Source organism: Salmo salar, chromosome 23 (assembly GCF_965601325.2).
Source record: "Salmo salar chromosome 23, fSalSal1, whole genome shotgun sequence".
Lineage (NCBI taxonomy): Eukaryota > Metazoa > Chordata > Actinopteri > Salmoniformes > Salmonidae > Salmo > Salmo salar.
The window spans coordinates 22,548,965-22,563,729 of NC_138313.1; the positions used below are offsets into that span (position 1 = coordinate 22,548,965).

At 44.1% G+C, this 14,765-nt stretch overlaps 1 protein-coding gene across 1 annotated transcript; it reads right to left on the bottom strand.

Moving 5' to 3' along the window:
• Window positions 1–5,049: 5,049 nt before the first annotated feature.
• Window positions 5,050–14,238, bottom strand: LOC106584204 (serine/threonine-protein kinase Nek1). Its single transcript, XM_082967983.1, has 9 exons — window positions 14,170–14,238; window positions 13,941–14,046; window positions 13,575–13,651; window positions 13,243–13,466; window positions 11,408–11,565; window positions 10,501–11,240; window positions 10,270–10,403; window positions 10,041–10,164; window positions 5,050–6,248 (listed from the first exon to the last, which is right to left on the bottom strand). Exons 3-6 carry the CDS (start codon window positions 13,600–13,602, stop codon window positions 11,156–11,158), a joined length of 495 nt encoding a protein of 164 aa, XP_082824109.1. The 5' UTR covers window positions 13,603–13,651; window positions 13,941–14,046; window positions 14,170–14,238; the 3' UTR covers window positions 5,050–6,248; window positions 10,041–10,164; window positions 10,270–10,403; window positions 10,501–11,155.
• Between the last annotated feature and the right edge of the window lie 527 nt (window positions 14,239–14,765).

A 14,765-nucleotide genomic window follows, 5' to 3' on the forward strand; every position in this document is an offset into this window, starting at 1 on the left:
TTGATGGAAGGTGATATTCTCATCATGTGTGCTCCTCAATAAACCCTTAAAAGGGCAATTCCACCACTTTTCAACCTCATTTGTATTATCTCCAGCACAAAACCAATGTCTACATGTGTGAAAACGGTGCATGTCTTTGTTTTGTAGAAGAACATTTAAAAAAAAAAAAACGTTCTACCTGAGGATATCATGAAAAGTTTAAACATTTCAAAAATAAAAATAGGGAATTTCAAACACTGAGCTTTGCAGTGATGAGGACAGCAAGAAAATACTCTCCAACTAGCTAGTAACTTGTTGCAGGTTTTGAACGTCATGGTTTTTCTAACTTTTAATCCTACCTCTGTGATGTCACAGAGAAGCATTTTTGGGGGGATCTTTCTTCTCAACTTTTTACACAGATCATAGAAATGTACCGTTTTCACATACACTACATGACCAAAGGAATCTGGACACTGGCTCGTCGAACATCTAATTCCAAAATCATGGGAATTAATATGGAGTTGGTCCCCCCTTTGCTGCTATAACCTCTCTTGGGTAGGGGGCAGTATAAACTGACTTGTTGGAAAGGTGGCATCTTATGACAGTGCTATGTTGAAAGTCACTGAGCTTTTCAGTAAGGCCATTCCACTGCCAATGTTTACCTATGGAGATTGCATGGCTGTGTGCTCTATTTTATACACCTGTTAGCAACAGGTGTGGCTGAAATAACCAAATCCACTAATTTGAAGGGGTGTCCACATACTTTTATATATATATATATAGTGGATATAGGCACTGGTATGGTGCTGGAGATAATGAATAAGAGGTTGAAAAGTGTCAGAATTGCCCTTCAAATGATCTCCTTCAGCAATCCACCTTTCCACAATAAATTCTCCAATAGTTTGCTGCTGCATTTGGCAAATGAACAGGTACAGATGTAGGATCTTAGTTTTATCACCCTTCTGGTCCTGATCATTTTTCTGCACCGCAGGAAATGCAGATGAGCTTCGTGATTTACATAAATTCCCTGAAAATCCAAACCAACACACGGTTATAGTAACAGTATTGCATTTTTTATGTAGCCTACTTTTGGCCAGCTAATAGCACGTTCAAATCCTGTTGCTGAAGGATTATTTAGCTGTGACAATATATGTAAAATTAAGATCCAACATCTGTATCTCCATTTATTATAATAATAATTTATTAATTTCTATAGCACTTCAAGGGCAAAAAACAAACAAGCAATATATCATGACAGGTCAACCAACTCTTTGAAAGCTGCATCCTCCGAAGACGGAGAGGGTCAGTTCATGGCTTGAGCGGAGAGAGCTGGTCAGAGGATGGTAGATTAAAGTGATGGAGTCTGCTGATGATCTTGTAGAGGGCAAGTCTGGGAACCAGCCTGACTCTTATAGCCACTGGAGTTCTCCTCTTCCACTCTGTGTAACACCCACTTGGTACTTATTTGCCACTTCAGCTCGTGGAATGTAATTAACTTGGGAAGATAAAACAACCACCTAATGCAATTCAGATAGCAGCAGACATGAAATGGAATTCGTAAATTAGAAATGGGATGACAAACAAATAAACATGATAACAGTATAAATATTGAAAGCGCTGCTTGCTGGTGGCCAGCACACTAATCTATAGCAATTTCCATCACACTCCTGGCTCCTGGCACTGGAATAAAGCTCTGTTAGAGGATGGGTGAGAGGACTGGGGGAGTGAGGACAATGTACATTCTGGCTCTGTGATACACAGATAAATCACACCATTAAACGGTGTAGAACATGAGCTAGGAACAGGGCAGTATGGAATTTTTATTACATTTTTTACTTTATTTTTATTAGGATCCCCATTAGTCTGTTAGAGGATGGGTGAGAGGAATTGTGACACCTAGTCTTACTGGGGTCTGACACATTACAAAAAAGACATTACAGACAAAATCTTTGACAATTCACAGACATTTAAAAACATAATGTAGTGTGCCTATATCAGTTACACATACACGTCAGTACATTCACACAAAAAGTAAGCCACATGGGGGAGAGGCGTTGTGCTTTATTTGTTTTTTGAAAACACGTTTGCTGTTTACTTGTGCTATATGAGATGGAAGGGAGTTCCGTGCAATCGTGGGGCTGTATAGTACTGTATGTTTCCTGGAATTTGTTCTGGACCTGGGGACTGTGAAAAGACCCCTGGTGGCATGACTGGTAGGGGTAAGTGTGAGTGTCAGTGATGTGTGTAAGTTGACTATGCAAACAATTTGGAATTCCCAACACAAGGTTTCTTATAAAACAAGAAGCGATGCAGTCAGTCTTTCCTCACCCCTTAGCCAAGAGAGACTGGCATGCATAGTAATATTAGCCCTCTGATTACAATAAAGAGCAAGATGTGCCACTCTGTTCTGGGCCAGCTGCATATGACTGGACAATAATCAAGATAAGATAAGACTAGAGCTCACAGGACTTGTTTTGTGGAGTGTGGTGTCAAAAAAAGCAGAGCATATTTTTATTACGGACAGATCTCTCCCCCTCTTTACAACCATTGGATCTATATGTTTTGACCATGACAGTTTACAAACTAAGGTAACCAAGTAATTTAGTCTCCTCAACTTGTTCAACAGCCACACCATTCATTACCAGATTCAGCTGAGGTCTAGAACTTAGGGAATAATTTGTACCAAATACAATGCTTTTAGTTTTAGAGATGTTCAGGACCAATTTATTACTGTCCACCCATTCCAAAATAGACTGCAACTCTTTGTTAACGGTTTCAGTGACTTCAATAGCTGTGGTTGCTGATGTGTATATGGTTGAATCAACGGCATACGTGGACACACATGCTTTGTTTAATGCCAGTAGCAGGTCATTGGTAAAAATAGAAAAGAGTAGAGGGCCCAGTGAGCTGGCCTGTGGTACACCACACTTTACATGTTTGACATTAGAGAAGATTCCATTAAAGAAAACCCTCTGAGTTCTATTTGAGTCAATAGCTCTGAATCCACGATATGGCAGAGGTTGAAAAACCAAAACACATACACTACCGGTCAAAAGTTTTAGAACACTTATTGCAGAATAATAGTGAAGACATCAAAACTATGAAATAACATATATGGAATCATGTAATAATCAAAAAAGTTGTAAACAAATCAAAATATATTTTATATTTGAGCTTCTTCAAATAGCCACCCTTTACCTTGATGACAGCTTTGCCTTCACTATTATTCTTAAATGTAGCAAATAGTAAAGATAAAGAAAAACCCTGCAATGAGTAGGTGTGTCCAAACTTTTGAATAGTACTGTACTTCCATAGATTTTTTCAACTGGTACCATGGGACCTTCAGATGAGTCTCGTGAGTCCTGTGGGAGTCCTAGAGCAAAACAACATGTACGTGTTCGGGAGAGTCTCACCTTTGCACAGCGGGGTCATATTAGTGTTTCGCCCAAACTGTTTGTATGCTACAAACGATTTTGTGAGAAGACCGATTTTCAGGATGTCTCATGATCTGACAAACACCACTCTAGCTTTTTCACCTTTCACCACAGATGTGGAAATGCTACATATGCGAATGTGGTGGATTGAGATGTATCCAATGCAAAAAAAACATATCTTTAGTTTAAACAGACAGATTTTTAAGGTAATTAGATTTCCGCGGGGTCATGGACATCGACCTTTGGGGGTTTTAACAGGTGTTCATCAATAATTGGAAAAAGCAATTTCATTAATGCAGCATCTGGAAACTCATAATCAATCACATCAGACCAACAAATATTTTAACATCATCCACATAAGAGTCACAGCAAATACTTTTGTATTATCTTTTATATACATTACTTTAGGCCCAACTTTTGGAACCTTGGCTTTTGTCACATTGTATGATAGGAGTGATAGGAGACAGGCTCAGGAATATGAAAATATTTGATTTTTATTTCCCTAACCAAAATATAGTACGTCATGAAAATGATGGGGACGAAGCCCACAACACACACACACACACACACACACACACACACACACACACAGACACACACAGGGATGTTACCCAAACAAAAGAGCGAGGTGTAAACCTCTAATAAATACACGGCACGAGACCCATAATAACAATACACGGGAACAGAGGGCAAAATTAAACACATACTAAATCAGGGGGAATGGGAATGATGGTGGTAATGATCCAATTCAGTGACGCCTAGAAGGCCGGTGACGTTGACCTCCGGAGCTGGTGAACGGAGTGAGCAGCAGTACCGGGGGGGAATCAGTGACAACTTTCCTGGACATAGCCACTATATTGTGATCACTGCATCCAATGGGTATGGATGCAGCTTTGGAGAAAAGTTCTACAGTGTTAGTAACATGTGATCAGTACATGTGGATGATTTAGTTACTGTAGTGTTTGTAAACACCCTGGTAGGTTGATTAATAACCTGGACCAGATTACAGGCACTGGTTACAGTGAGCAGTTTCCTCTTGAGCAGACAGCTTGAGGAAAACCAGTCAATATTCAGATCCCCAAGAAAGTAGAGACGTCTGTTTACATCACATACACTATCAAGCATTTCACACAAATTATCAAGATACTGACTGTTAGCGCTTGGTGGCCTATAGCAACACACTAAAATAATAGGCTTTAGATGAGGCAGGTGAACCGGCAACCACAACACTTCAACAACACTTGACATGAGATCTTCTCTAAGCATTACAGGGATATGGCTCTGAATATACAGTAACATATAGACTAGAAGCAGCATCCTCATTTTTATAGGACAATAAGGGTGGCTAGTATAATCTCAAAAGCACTTGAAAACAGAAGCTATGGGGAGTGATTGAGGCAGCGTACTGTATCATATTACTCCTTAACAGAAGCCAGTAGTTTTGTACACTGATCATTTCATATCCGCATCCAACACATTTAGTTTCCCTGTGAAACATAGCTGTCGCATACTGTTATTTGTAAACTGCCTGAGAATATCTGATCAGGTGAAATCCACATTAGGGTTCTCCCACTGTGTTCTGAACACAGCTGCACACCAGTCCCTGATGGACAAGACAACACAGGTCCACACAACAAAGATTATAAAAAGTTAAGCATTTATTTTTTTATATTATAAAGATGTACAATATTTGCTTAATTATAAAATAAGAATGCTTTAAAATCGATATTACCATTCATTTATATCTTTACAATTCTCTTCAGAGTAGCAATCTAATGACATACCGCATAACAAGTAACACTCCAGTACAGCTGCTACACAACATCCTCACACAAAATGTAGTTTTCATTTTGAGCTGAAGACGGACGGAACCGGTAAGAAATGTTTAAAAAAATGATAGAATATTTAACTGTAATGAAAAAGTGAGTAAGAAAAGGAGGTCCATCTGGTTTTTATGGAATCTTAACAAGGTTGAAAATAAGTTTTGCATGTAGAAGTTGACCTGGTTTGTATTCTGAGGATGGTGACCGGGTGGTCCTAACCTCAGCGTTGTGAAGAGCACCTGACGTTCGGAGGTATAATCACCTGTTTGACCAGGTTGCTGTAGTAGACCCTTAACATGGTGCTATTAACCATTAAAAAGGTACATTTCTAAATTGTTCAACTTCATATGCATCATCTCCAGCACCACCCCAACCTCAACATATGTGAAAATTGCACATTCCTTTGTTTTGTTGTAAAAAAGATAGAAGACAAGCGTTTCCAATGACATCGTGGGATTTTAACCAATTATGAGTAGGAATTGCCTACTAATTGGTTGACGACGTCATTGGAAACTTATCTTCCTCTGCATTTTGTACTCCAAAACATAGAAACGCGCAATTTTCACATATGTTGATGTTGGGGTGATGCTGGGGATAATGAATATGAAGTTGAACATTTTTAGAAATGTTCCTTTAAGTACTGGTCCATGAATATATTCCAACAGATACAGACATAAAGATATACATTTGATGAAACCTTCCATTTAACTTTGGTTACCAGAAAGTATTACTTGATAACACCTTTTTATATTAACATTAAGTTAGACAAAAGTGTGTCAGGTGCTGGAAGTGGAAGTAGGAAAAACAGACATCAAGTGTACTAGTTAGCCTATTCAAATCATGCAAGTGTGCCTGGGCCTGGCTCCAACCCCTCTCAGATCCATCTATGGCCCCAACCCTCCATGCAGAGAGTCATCTACCATACGCAGTGGACCATCGGAAGACATCAGATGGCTAGTAGATTGTCAAAAGTTGCCAGCGGCTTGGACACACATCCCCTATTCATCATTATCTAAGACGGAGAGGAAGAGGGGAGAGATGGGAATCATGTTAAAAAAACCAAAGAGTCATTAGATTAGCAGTAGCCCGAGAGAATCGTTGGATTCACTCAGAGCCCAGGAGTCACAGGTCAAATCATCTTTCTTCATTTGACGGGATGGGCGAGAAACTGAACACATCACTTTCGCAGTCATATTACTAAATTGCCATTCCCATTAACCTAAGCCAGTGACCTTTGACCCTGAACACTAAAGTAGAGAGGGGGATAGAGGTTAAACTCTTGAATCTGGCACATGCAAAACAGCCATACAACAGCATTCAGCAGGATCACCATTTCAAATCAAATCAAAGTTTATTTGTCACGTGCGCCGAATACAACAGGTGTAGTAGACCTTACAGTGAAATGCTTACTTACAGGCTCTAACCAATAGCGGAAAAAAGGTATTAGGTGAACAATAGGTAGGTAAAGAAATAAAACAACATTAAAAAGACAGGCTATATACAGTAGCGAGGCTATAAAAGTAGCGAGGCTACATACAGACACAGGTTAGTCCGGCTGATTGAGGTAGTATGTACATGTAGATATGGTTAAAGTGACTATGCATATATGATGAACAGAGAGTAGCAGTAGCGTAAAAGAGGGGGTTGGCGGGTGGGACACAAAGCAGAGAGCCCGGTTAGCCAATGTGCGGGAGCACTGGTTGGTTGGCCCAATTGAAGTAGTATGTACATGAATGTATAGTTAAAGGGACTATGCATATATGATAAACAAAGAGTAGCAGCAGCGTAAAAAAGAGGGGTTGAGGGGGCACACAATGCAAATAGTCCGGGTACCCATTTGATTACCTGTTCAGGAGTCTTATGGCTTGGGGGTAAAAACTGTTGAGAAGCCTTTAAATCCTAGACTTGGCACTCCGGTACCGCTTGCCATGAACAGTCTATGACTGGGGTGGCTGGGGTCTTTGACAATTTTTAGGGCCTTCCTCTGACACCACCTGGTGTAGAGGTCCTGGATGGCAGGCAACTTAGCCCCAGTGATGTACTGGGCCGTACGCACTACCCTCTGAAGTGCCTTGCGGTCAGAGGCCGAGCAATTTCCGTACCAGGCAGTGATGCAACCAGTCAGGATTCTCTTGATGTTGCAGCTGTAGAACCTTTTGAGGATCTCAGGACCCATGCCAAATCTTTTTAGTTTCCTGAGGGGGAATAGGCTTTGTCGTGCCCTCTTCACGACTGTCTTGGTGTGTTTGGACCATTCTAGTTTGTTGTTGATGTGGACACCATGGAACTTGAAGCTCTCAACCTGCTCCACTACAGCCCCGTCGGTGAGAATGGGGGAGTGCTCATTCCTCCTTTTCCTGTAGTCCACAATAATCTCCTTAGTCTTGGTTACGTTGAGGGATAGGTTGTTATTCTGGCACCACCCATCCAGGTCTCTGACCTCCTCCCTATAGGCTGTCTCGTCGTTGTCGGTGCTCAGGCCTACCACTGTTGTGTCGTCTGCAAACTTAATGATGGTGTTGGAGTCGTGCCTGGCCATGCAGTCGTGGGTGAACAGGGAGTACGGAGGGGACTGAGCACGCAACCCTGGGGAGCTCCAGTGTTGAGGATCAGCGTGGCAGATGTGTTGCTACCTACCCTCACCACCTGGGGGCGGCCCGTCAGGAAGTCCAGGATCTAATTGCAGAGGGAGGTGTTTAGTCCCAGGATCCTTAGCTTAGTGATGAGCTTTGAGGGTACTATGGTGTTGCACGCTGAGCTGTAGTCAATGAATAGCATTCTCACATAAGTGTTCCTTTTGTCCAGGTTGGAAAGGGCAGTGTGGAGTGCAATAGAGATTGCATCATCTGTGGATCTGTTTGGGCGGTATGCAAATTGGAGTGGGTCTAGGGTTTCTGGGATAATGGTGTTGATGTGAGCCATTACCAACCTTTCAAAGCACTTCATGGCTATGGACGTGAGTACTACGGGTCTGTAGTCATTTAGGCAGGTTGCCTTTGTGTTCTTGGGCACAGGGACGATGGTGGTCTGCTTGAAACATGTTGGTATTACAGACTCAATCAGGGACATGTTGAAAATGTCAGTGAAGACACCTGCCAGTTGGTCAGCACATGCCCGGAGCACACGTCCCGGTAATCCGTCTGGCCCCGCAGCCTTGTGTATGTTGACCTGTTTAAAAGTCTTACTCACATCGGCTACGGAGAGCGTGATCACACAGTTGTCTGGAACAGCTGATGCTCTCATGCATGCCTCAGTGTTGCTTGCCTCGAAGCAAGCATAGAAGTGATTTAGCTCGTCTGGTATGCTCGTGTCACTGGGCAGGTCGCGGCTGTGCTTCCCTTTGTAGTCTATAATAGTTTGCAAGCCCTGCCACATAAGACGATCATCGGAGCCGGTGTAGTATGATTCAATCTTATCCCTGTATTGACGCTTTGCCTGTTTGATGGTTCGTCGCAAGGCATAGCAGGTTTTCTTGTAAGCTTCCGGGTTAGAGTCCCGCACCTTGAAAGCGGCAGCTCTACCCTTTAGCTCAGTGCCAATGTTGCCTGTAATCCATGGCTTCTGGTTGGGGTATGTACGTACAGTCACTGTGGGGACGATGTCCTCGATGCACTTATTGATAAAGCCAGTGACTGATGTGGTGTACTCCTCAATGCCATCGGAAGAATCCCGAACATGTTCCAGTCTGTGATAGCAAAACAGTCCTGTAGTTTAGCATCTGCTTCATCTGACCACTTTTTTATAGACCGAGTCACTTGTGCTTCTTGCTTTAAGCAGGAATCAGGAGGATAGAGTTGTGGTCGGATTTACCAAATGGAGGGTGAGGGAGAGCTTTGTACGCGTCTCTGTGTGTGGAGTACAGGTGATCTAGGTGAATTTTTTTCCCTCTGGTTGCACATTTAACATGTTGATGGAAATTTGGTGGAACTGATTTAAGTTTCCCTGCATTTAAGCATAAATGGAGACAAGTTGCTCTAATCTTCAGCGACAGGTTAGACTAATTCCGATTACAGACAAGTTTAAAGCAGCAGAGTAAAAGCGTTGTAAATCAGCTTCACCCTCCTGCTCCATTAACATTCCCCTCTCTGCTCTCATTGCCTAAATGAAAGGGCGTGAGGCACACACAAGATCAAATAATAATGGATCGATCAGCAAGGCTGTTAGAGACAAACAGGCCAGCACTGGAAGTCTAGACAGAACAGTCTAGACAGTGTGGTAAGGAGGGAGAGAAAGACAAGTGTTTATTTTATCCAAAGAGTAAGAAGAGGGAACAAAACAGAGAGCAGAGAGACAGTCCAGAGAGACTGAGAGCTTTGTCTGAAGCCTCTGCTCTCATGTCCTGGGGGAGTTCCGTTCCGTTCTGTCAGACACAAATTAAACTCTTCCCCCCTACACCTCCCCAGTGTCTGACAGCTGACTTGGCACAGGAGTCTGGTTGTGTGTGTGTGTGTGTGTGTGTTGGGGGGGGGGGTCTTTAGGGTGTGTTTCACATCGCCACAGTCCAAGTGACTGGGTAGAGCTGTGGGGGCGTTAGGAGAGAATAGCAGATTGGGCAGATTAGATTAAAGGGTTTATTGGCTCTCTCACACAGTCTAGAGCTGTGGGAGAACCTGTTTTAGAGGCATTCAGCATACTCGCTGAACACAACAATTAATAGAAGAACACATCATGCATGCCTGTGATTTAAACATGAGGGGAAATAGATCTGTCAAAACAAAGGGCAAATAAGTGAAGGTGGGATGCAGAGTAGAGAGAGACAGAGAGAGAGAGAGAGAGAGAGAGAGAAAAGGTCTCTGATACTAACCCTCTTGGTAGGCTCCATCAGCCATGACCAGGTGAAGGATGTTGGGGTACAGGTGCTGGTTCTCAGTCCCCAGGATGTTGTTCAGTAACATGTCGATGTTCTTATCCTCAACCTCACGAATTGCCTTTAATGGTACAATGACATGAACATTCAATTACCATCCGTAATTTCTGGACGATAGATCATAACTACATCATGAGGGTAGAGGGTAAGCGGGTCCAATCCATACCTTGATCTTATTGTAGGCCTCTATAAAGTTCTCAAAGCCCATCTCCTGCTCCAGGTTCAAACGCAGCTCCTCCAGACGGCTGCAGATGCTGTCCTGCTGTTCAGCTTCAACATCCTCCTCCTCACCACTGTCGTCTGGTGTTCACACACACAATCCTGTTGAGAATCTGGTTCTGACTATGAGCATTGTAACTATTGTGCATGTGGATAAAAGAAGGATTACTAAATGTACCTGATTGCCAATCTTCATGGAGCTGGCTCTCACTGCTGTGGTGCTCCTCTTCTTCCATTCTTCATGGAGCTGGCTCTCACTGCTGTGGTGCTCCTCTTCTTCCATTCTTCATGGAGCTGGCTCTCACTGCTGTGGTGCTCCTCTTCTTCCATTCTTCATGGAGCTGGCTCTCACTGCTGTGGTGCTCCTCTTCTTCCATTCTTCATGGAGCTGGCTCTCACTGCTGTGGTGCTCCTCTTCTTCCATTCTTCATGGAGCTGGCTCTCACTGCTGTGGTGCTCCTCTTCTTCCATTCTTCATGGAGCTGGCTCTCACTGCTGTGGTGCTCCTCTTCTTCCATTCTTCATGGAGCTGGCTCTCACTGCTGTGGTGCTCCTCTTCTTCCATTCTTCATGGAGCTGGCTCTCACTGCTGTGGTGCTCCTCTTCTTCCAGTCCGTTGGTGAGTGTGTGTCCTGCCTCCTCATCACCTGGATTCCCATTAGAACTCTCCTCCTCATCCTCAGCCATCCCGTTCAGCTCCTCCTCTACCTCAGCAGAATCGTCATCATCATCATCATCATCATCATCCAAAGCAGGGTTGCCATTGAAGCAATCTCCTCCCTCTTCCTCTGGAGGGCTCCCGTTAAGAGCCAGAGCCCCCCTCACCATCTTCATCACCCCTCTCCCTCGCTGTTTTCCTCTTGTAGGAGTCTCTCCATGGAGGCCCTTAGCTCCCTCAGGTCATCATCCTGATACACACTGAGAGAACACAGGACATATTACTCACAGCTTCATTATACACATGGTTTCATACTGCACAAAGCATGTTCCTCATGACACAGAGAAGTCAACTTAAGTGTCTATATATCAAACATATACTCATGGTGTTTGTGTGTGTGTAGTGCAAGTGTGTCGCAGTGTCTTACTCCTCATTCTCTGATTGTGCATCCTCCTTGGCCTCTTCTTCCTCCATTGTCTCTATCTCCAGGTTGTTGTTGTTGTCGGGGGGCAACAGCCCCGTTGACGCCTCCTGTAATGAGCTGAACAGTCTGCTGAGGTCTGGGAGAGAACAGGTCCACAGCATCTGAGGACACACACACCACACAGCCAGCAAGTCACACTCCTATACACCCACCATGACTAACTAAATATCACACATGCAAATTCTTAGCGCCAGCTCAAGACTTTCATAACTCAAAAGTTACACCAGGATTTTCTTTTGTACACCAGGATTTTCTTTTGTTACACCAGGATTTTCTTTTGTTACACCAGGATTTTCTTTTGTTACACCAGGATTTTCTTTGTTACACCAGGATTTTCTTTTGTTACACCAGGATTTTCTTTTGTTACACCAGGATTTTCTTTTGTTACACCAGGATTTTCTTTGTTGCCTTAAATAAGTTGTAGTGCAGCCAGGTCAGGTGCCCAGAAGCTCAAGAAACCGAATAGAATTGTAATATGTGAAAAATGCCTTTAACTACGGGATCAGCATCCGTAATCAGGACAGTTGCTGCTCAATATGCGATATTTGACTAGAATGGCGTTGTAAACAAAAGCCAATTTTCCAGGATATCATTTTAGGTGGAAATTGAGATGATGGGTCCGATCATGTTTGAGGACATGGGTGTGCATGTGAGTGTGTGTGTGTGTGTGTGTGTGTGTGTGTGGGCATGCGTGAGTGAGTGAGTGTGTGAGGCAGGCCGGTGGAGTGGCCTCTGGTATGATGACACATCAGGGATGTGGAAGAATCGCATTAATAACGCTGTGTCCAGGGAGAGCCATCGCTGAAAACACACATGCAGGGCTCCCGACCTGGACCTGAGCGTGCACGCACACACACAGCTCCAAGTTGGAACTCTGCACAGACACACACAGTCCCTACAAAAATAACAGGGAACTTCGCCTGTCTCTCCCTGGGCCTCTCTCCCTCTCTCCCCGGTAGAGGTTATGAAAGATGCAGGAAGATAAATGTCCTCTCTCCCCCATCAGGCTCTCTTCCAGGACACGTGATTAATAGGGCTGGCTCCATTCCAGAGCCCTTTATTATTAAAGACTGAATCAGAGCCTAAAAATACCACAGAACCTCCGCATTTCATCAGGCACAGGCAGAAAGGTCCGAGTACATTTTCTGAACATCTACCACAGCTGTGCATCACATCACTGTAGAGGACAGAATAATAGATGTCATATGAATGAAGACCCTGCAATAGACCAGCGTCCTGTCCAGAGGGTGTACTTGTACATCAAGCTGCCTCACGCTACCGAAACAGGAGACTGATCCTACGAGCCATTCTGGCTCGCACAAGTCAAGGCTCGTTCAAGGCTACTTACTTACGGGAGTGGCAAGTAGCCTAGCTGTTAAGAGCATTGGGCCAGTAACCGAGAGGTCGCTGGTTCGAATCCCCAAGCCGACTAGGTGAAAAATCAGTCGTTGTGCCCTTAAGCAAGGCACTTAGCCCTAATTGCTCCTGTAAGTCACTCTGGATAAGAGAGTCGGCTAAATGACTAAATTGTGATTGATATAGGATACTGGCTGATAATAATGAACCATTTAATTTATTCATTTTATGGAGGAAATATGCTTGTTACTTGTGATTGTGTACTATTATAGAAGGATGTTCAGGGACAGGGTTACAATATTAGTGCGATTATGAGAATGTTATTACTCCGTTATTCATAATATTTCCTTTATAATTCCACATCCATCCATTCTCTTTAGTTATTATCCCCAGTCTCCATGAGGAGAAGTGTTGTTATTCACCTTGGGGTTGTTGGCGTCGAACTGGCCCGCGGAGAGGCCGATGAAGAGGGCGTTGTGGTGTTTGGAGCGGAGCGGAGAGACGAAGCGAGAGCGTGAGGCCAGAGAGGAGGACGAGTCCTCCATGGACGACTGGGCTGACATAAGAACCAGAGCTGCAGTACGACGGTGGGCCGAGGAGGAGGACAGCTTCACAAACAGAGGTTCCTCACACACTGGCACTATAGCTAGACGAAGGGAGGGAAAGAGAAAGAAAGAGGAAAAGGCAGCTGAGCATGGGACACCAGCTTCACCGAAAAGGCAGTCTAGTTATAGCAGTGTCTCTCTCAGTTTACCAGACGATTCGGGTTGTTTCTCTGCCATCTCCCCAACCCCCTTGGTTTCTGCTGGAGTTACTCTGCCCTCTGGTGACCTGATAGGGAAGTCACACACAAAATACAATGCAAGTATCAATTAGGAATTCTGTATTCAGAAGGCTGGTTTTGCAAGACATAATTCTTTGTAATTGAGTTTCATGAACATGTCCTAAATAATCCAAGAAAATGGCTAAACTTCATTACAGTTCAAGTCACATTTTAGTCAAGAGGTTTTTAATCCAATGTTAATAATGTCAATGGAAATCACATTAGGTCACTAGGAATAGGCATATACTTGGATTAGATGCATGCCATGCCGCTCCAGTGGAGGCAGTAAACCCTCACCTCAGCAGCAGGGCCTGTTTCTCCCATGCCTGCTCTACGCCAGCTGGGGGATTTGCAGCCCGCTTTTGGCACTCCTCCAGGACCACTGACTCCAAGTCTGTTGGATCTGGAAAGAACACGAGAACATCTGCCTGAGTGATTTAGATGGGCTGATATATTCTACTACCTGTATGTCTCTGGATAAAGAGTGTCAGTAACTGATAACCTGTACAGTACGTAACCCACTCACCCTCTCTCTCTATAGGTTTGGGTGGCGTCTTCAGGCATCTCTTCTAACATAGTCTGCCTCTTCTCCTGACCTGTCACTTCCACTAAGGTCGCCCCCACTTCCTGACCTTTGGGCTTGGCTCTGGGCGCATCACTTGGAGCGCCGATGGAGCGGCACTCAATCTTCTTTCTCCTAAGCTCTGCCTCATTACAGGACACCTGGCTGTCTGAGCCATCACTGTCGTACTGGAAGGGACCCCAGAACGACCCCGAGAGGATGTCATAAACCTCTCACACAAAAACGATCCAACAAATACAGTGTCATAATCTGACAGGATCTGATCTCTGGTGGCGGAGGGATACCTTCTCTCCTCTGAGGTGTGCTTTGATCTGCTGGCGCTCGTTGAAGTTCTGTAGCCTGATCTGCCTCCGCTGGGACAGGTACTCCTGAGAACAGACACACAGATGTTACACACACACACACACACACACACACACACACACACACACACACACACACCACACACACACACACACACACACACACACACAACTAAGAAGTTACACAGTGCTCAGTGAGACTACAGCGCAGATCACCTTAGCAGGTAACACAGACAC

What these genes read in the sequence shown, in the direction of transcription:
- LOC106584204 (XM_082967983.1), bottom strand. Translation starts at nt 13,602, where the DNA reads ATGGCAGAGAAACAACCCGAATCGTCTG. An exon ending in TCGACGCCAACAACCCCAAG is followed by an intron (nt 11,566 to 13,242) that starts GTGAATAACAAC and finishes GTGTGTCCTCAG; the next exon opens with ATGCTGTGGACCTGTTCTCT. An exon ending in GCACAATCAGAGAATGAGGA is followed by an intron (nt 11,241 to 11,407) that starts GTAAGACACTGC and finishes GTGTTCTCTCAG; the next exon opens with TGTGTATCAGGATGATGACC.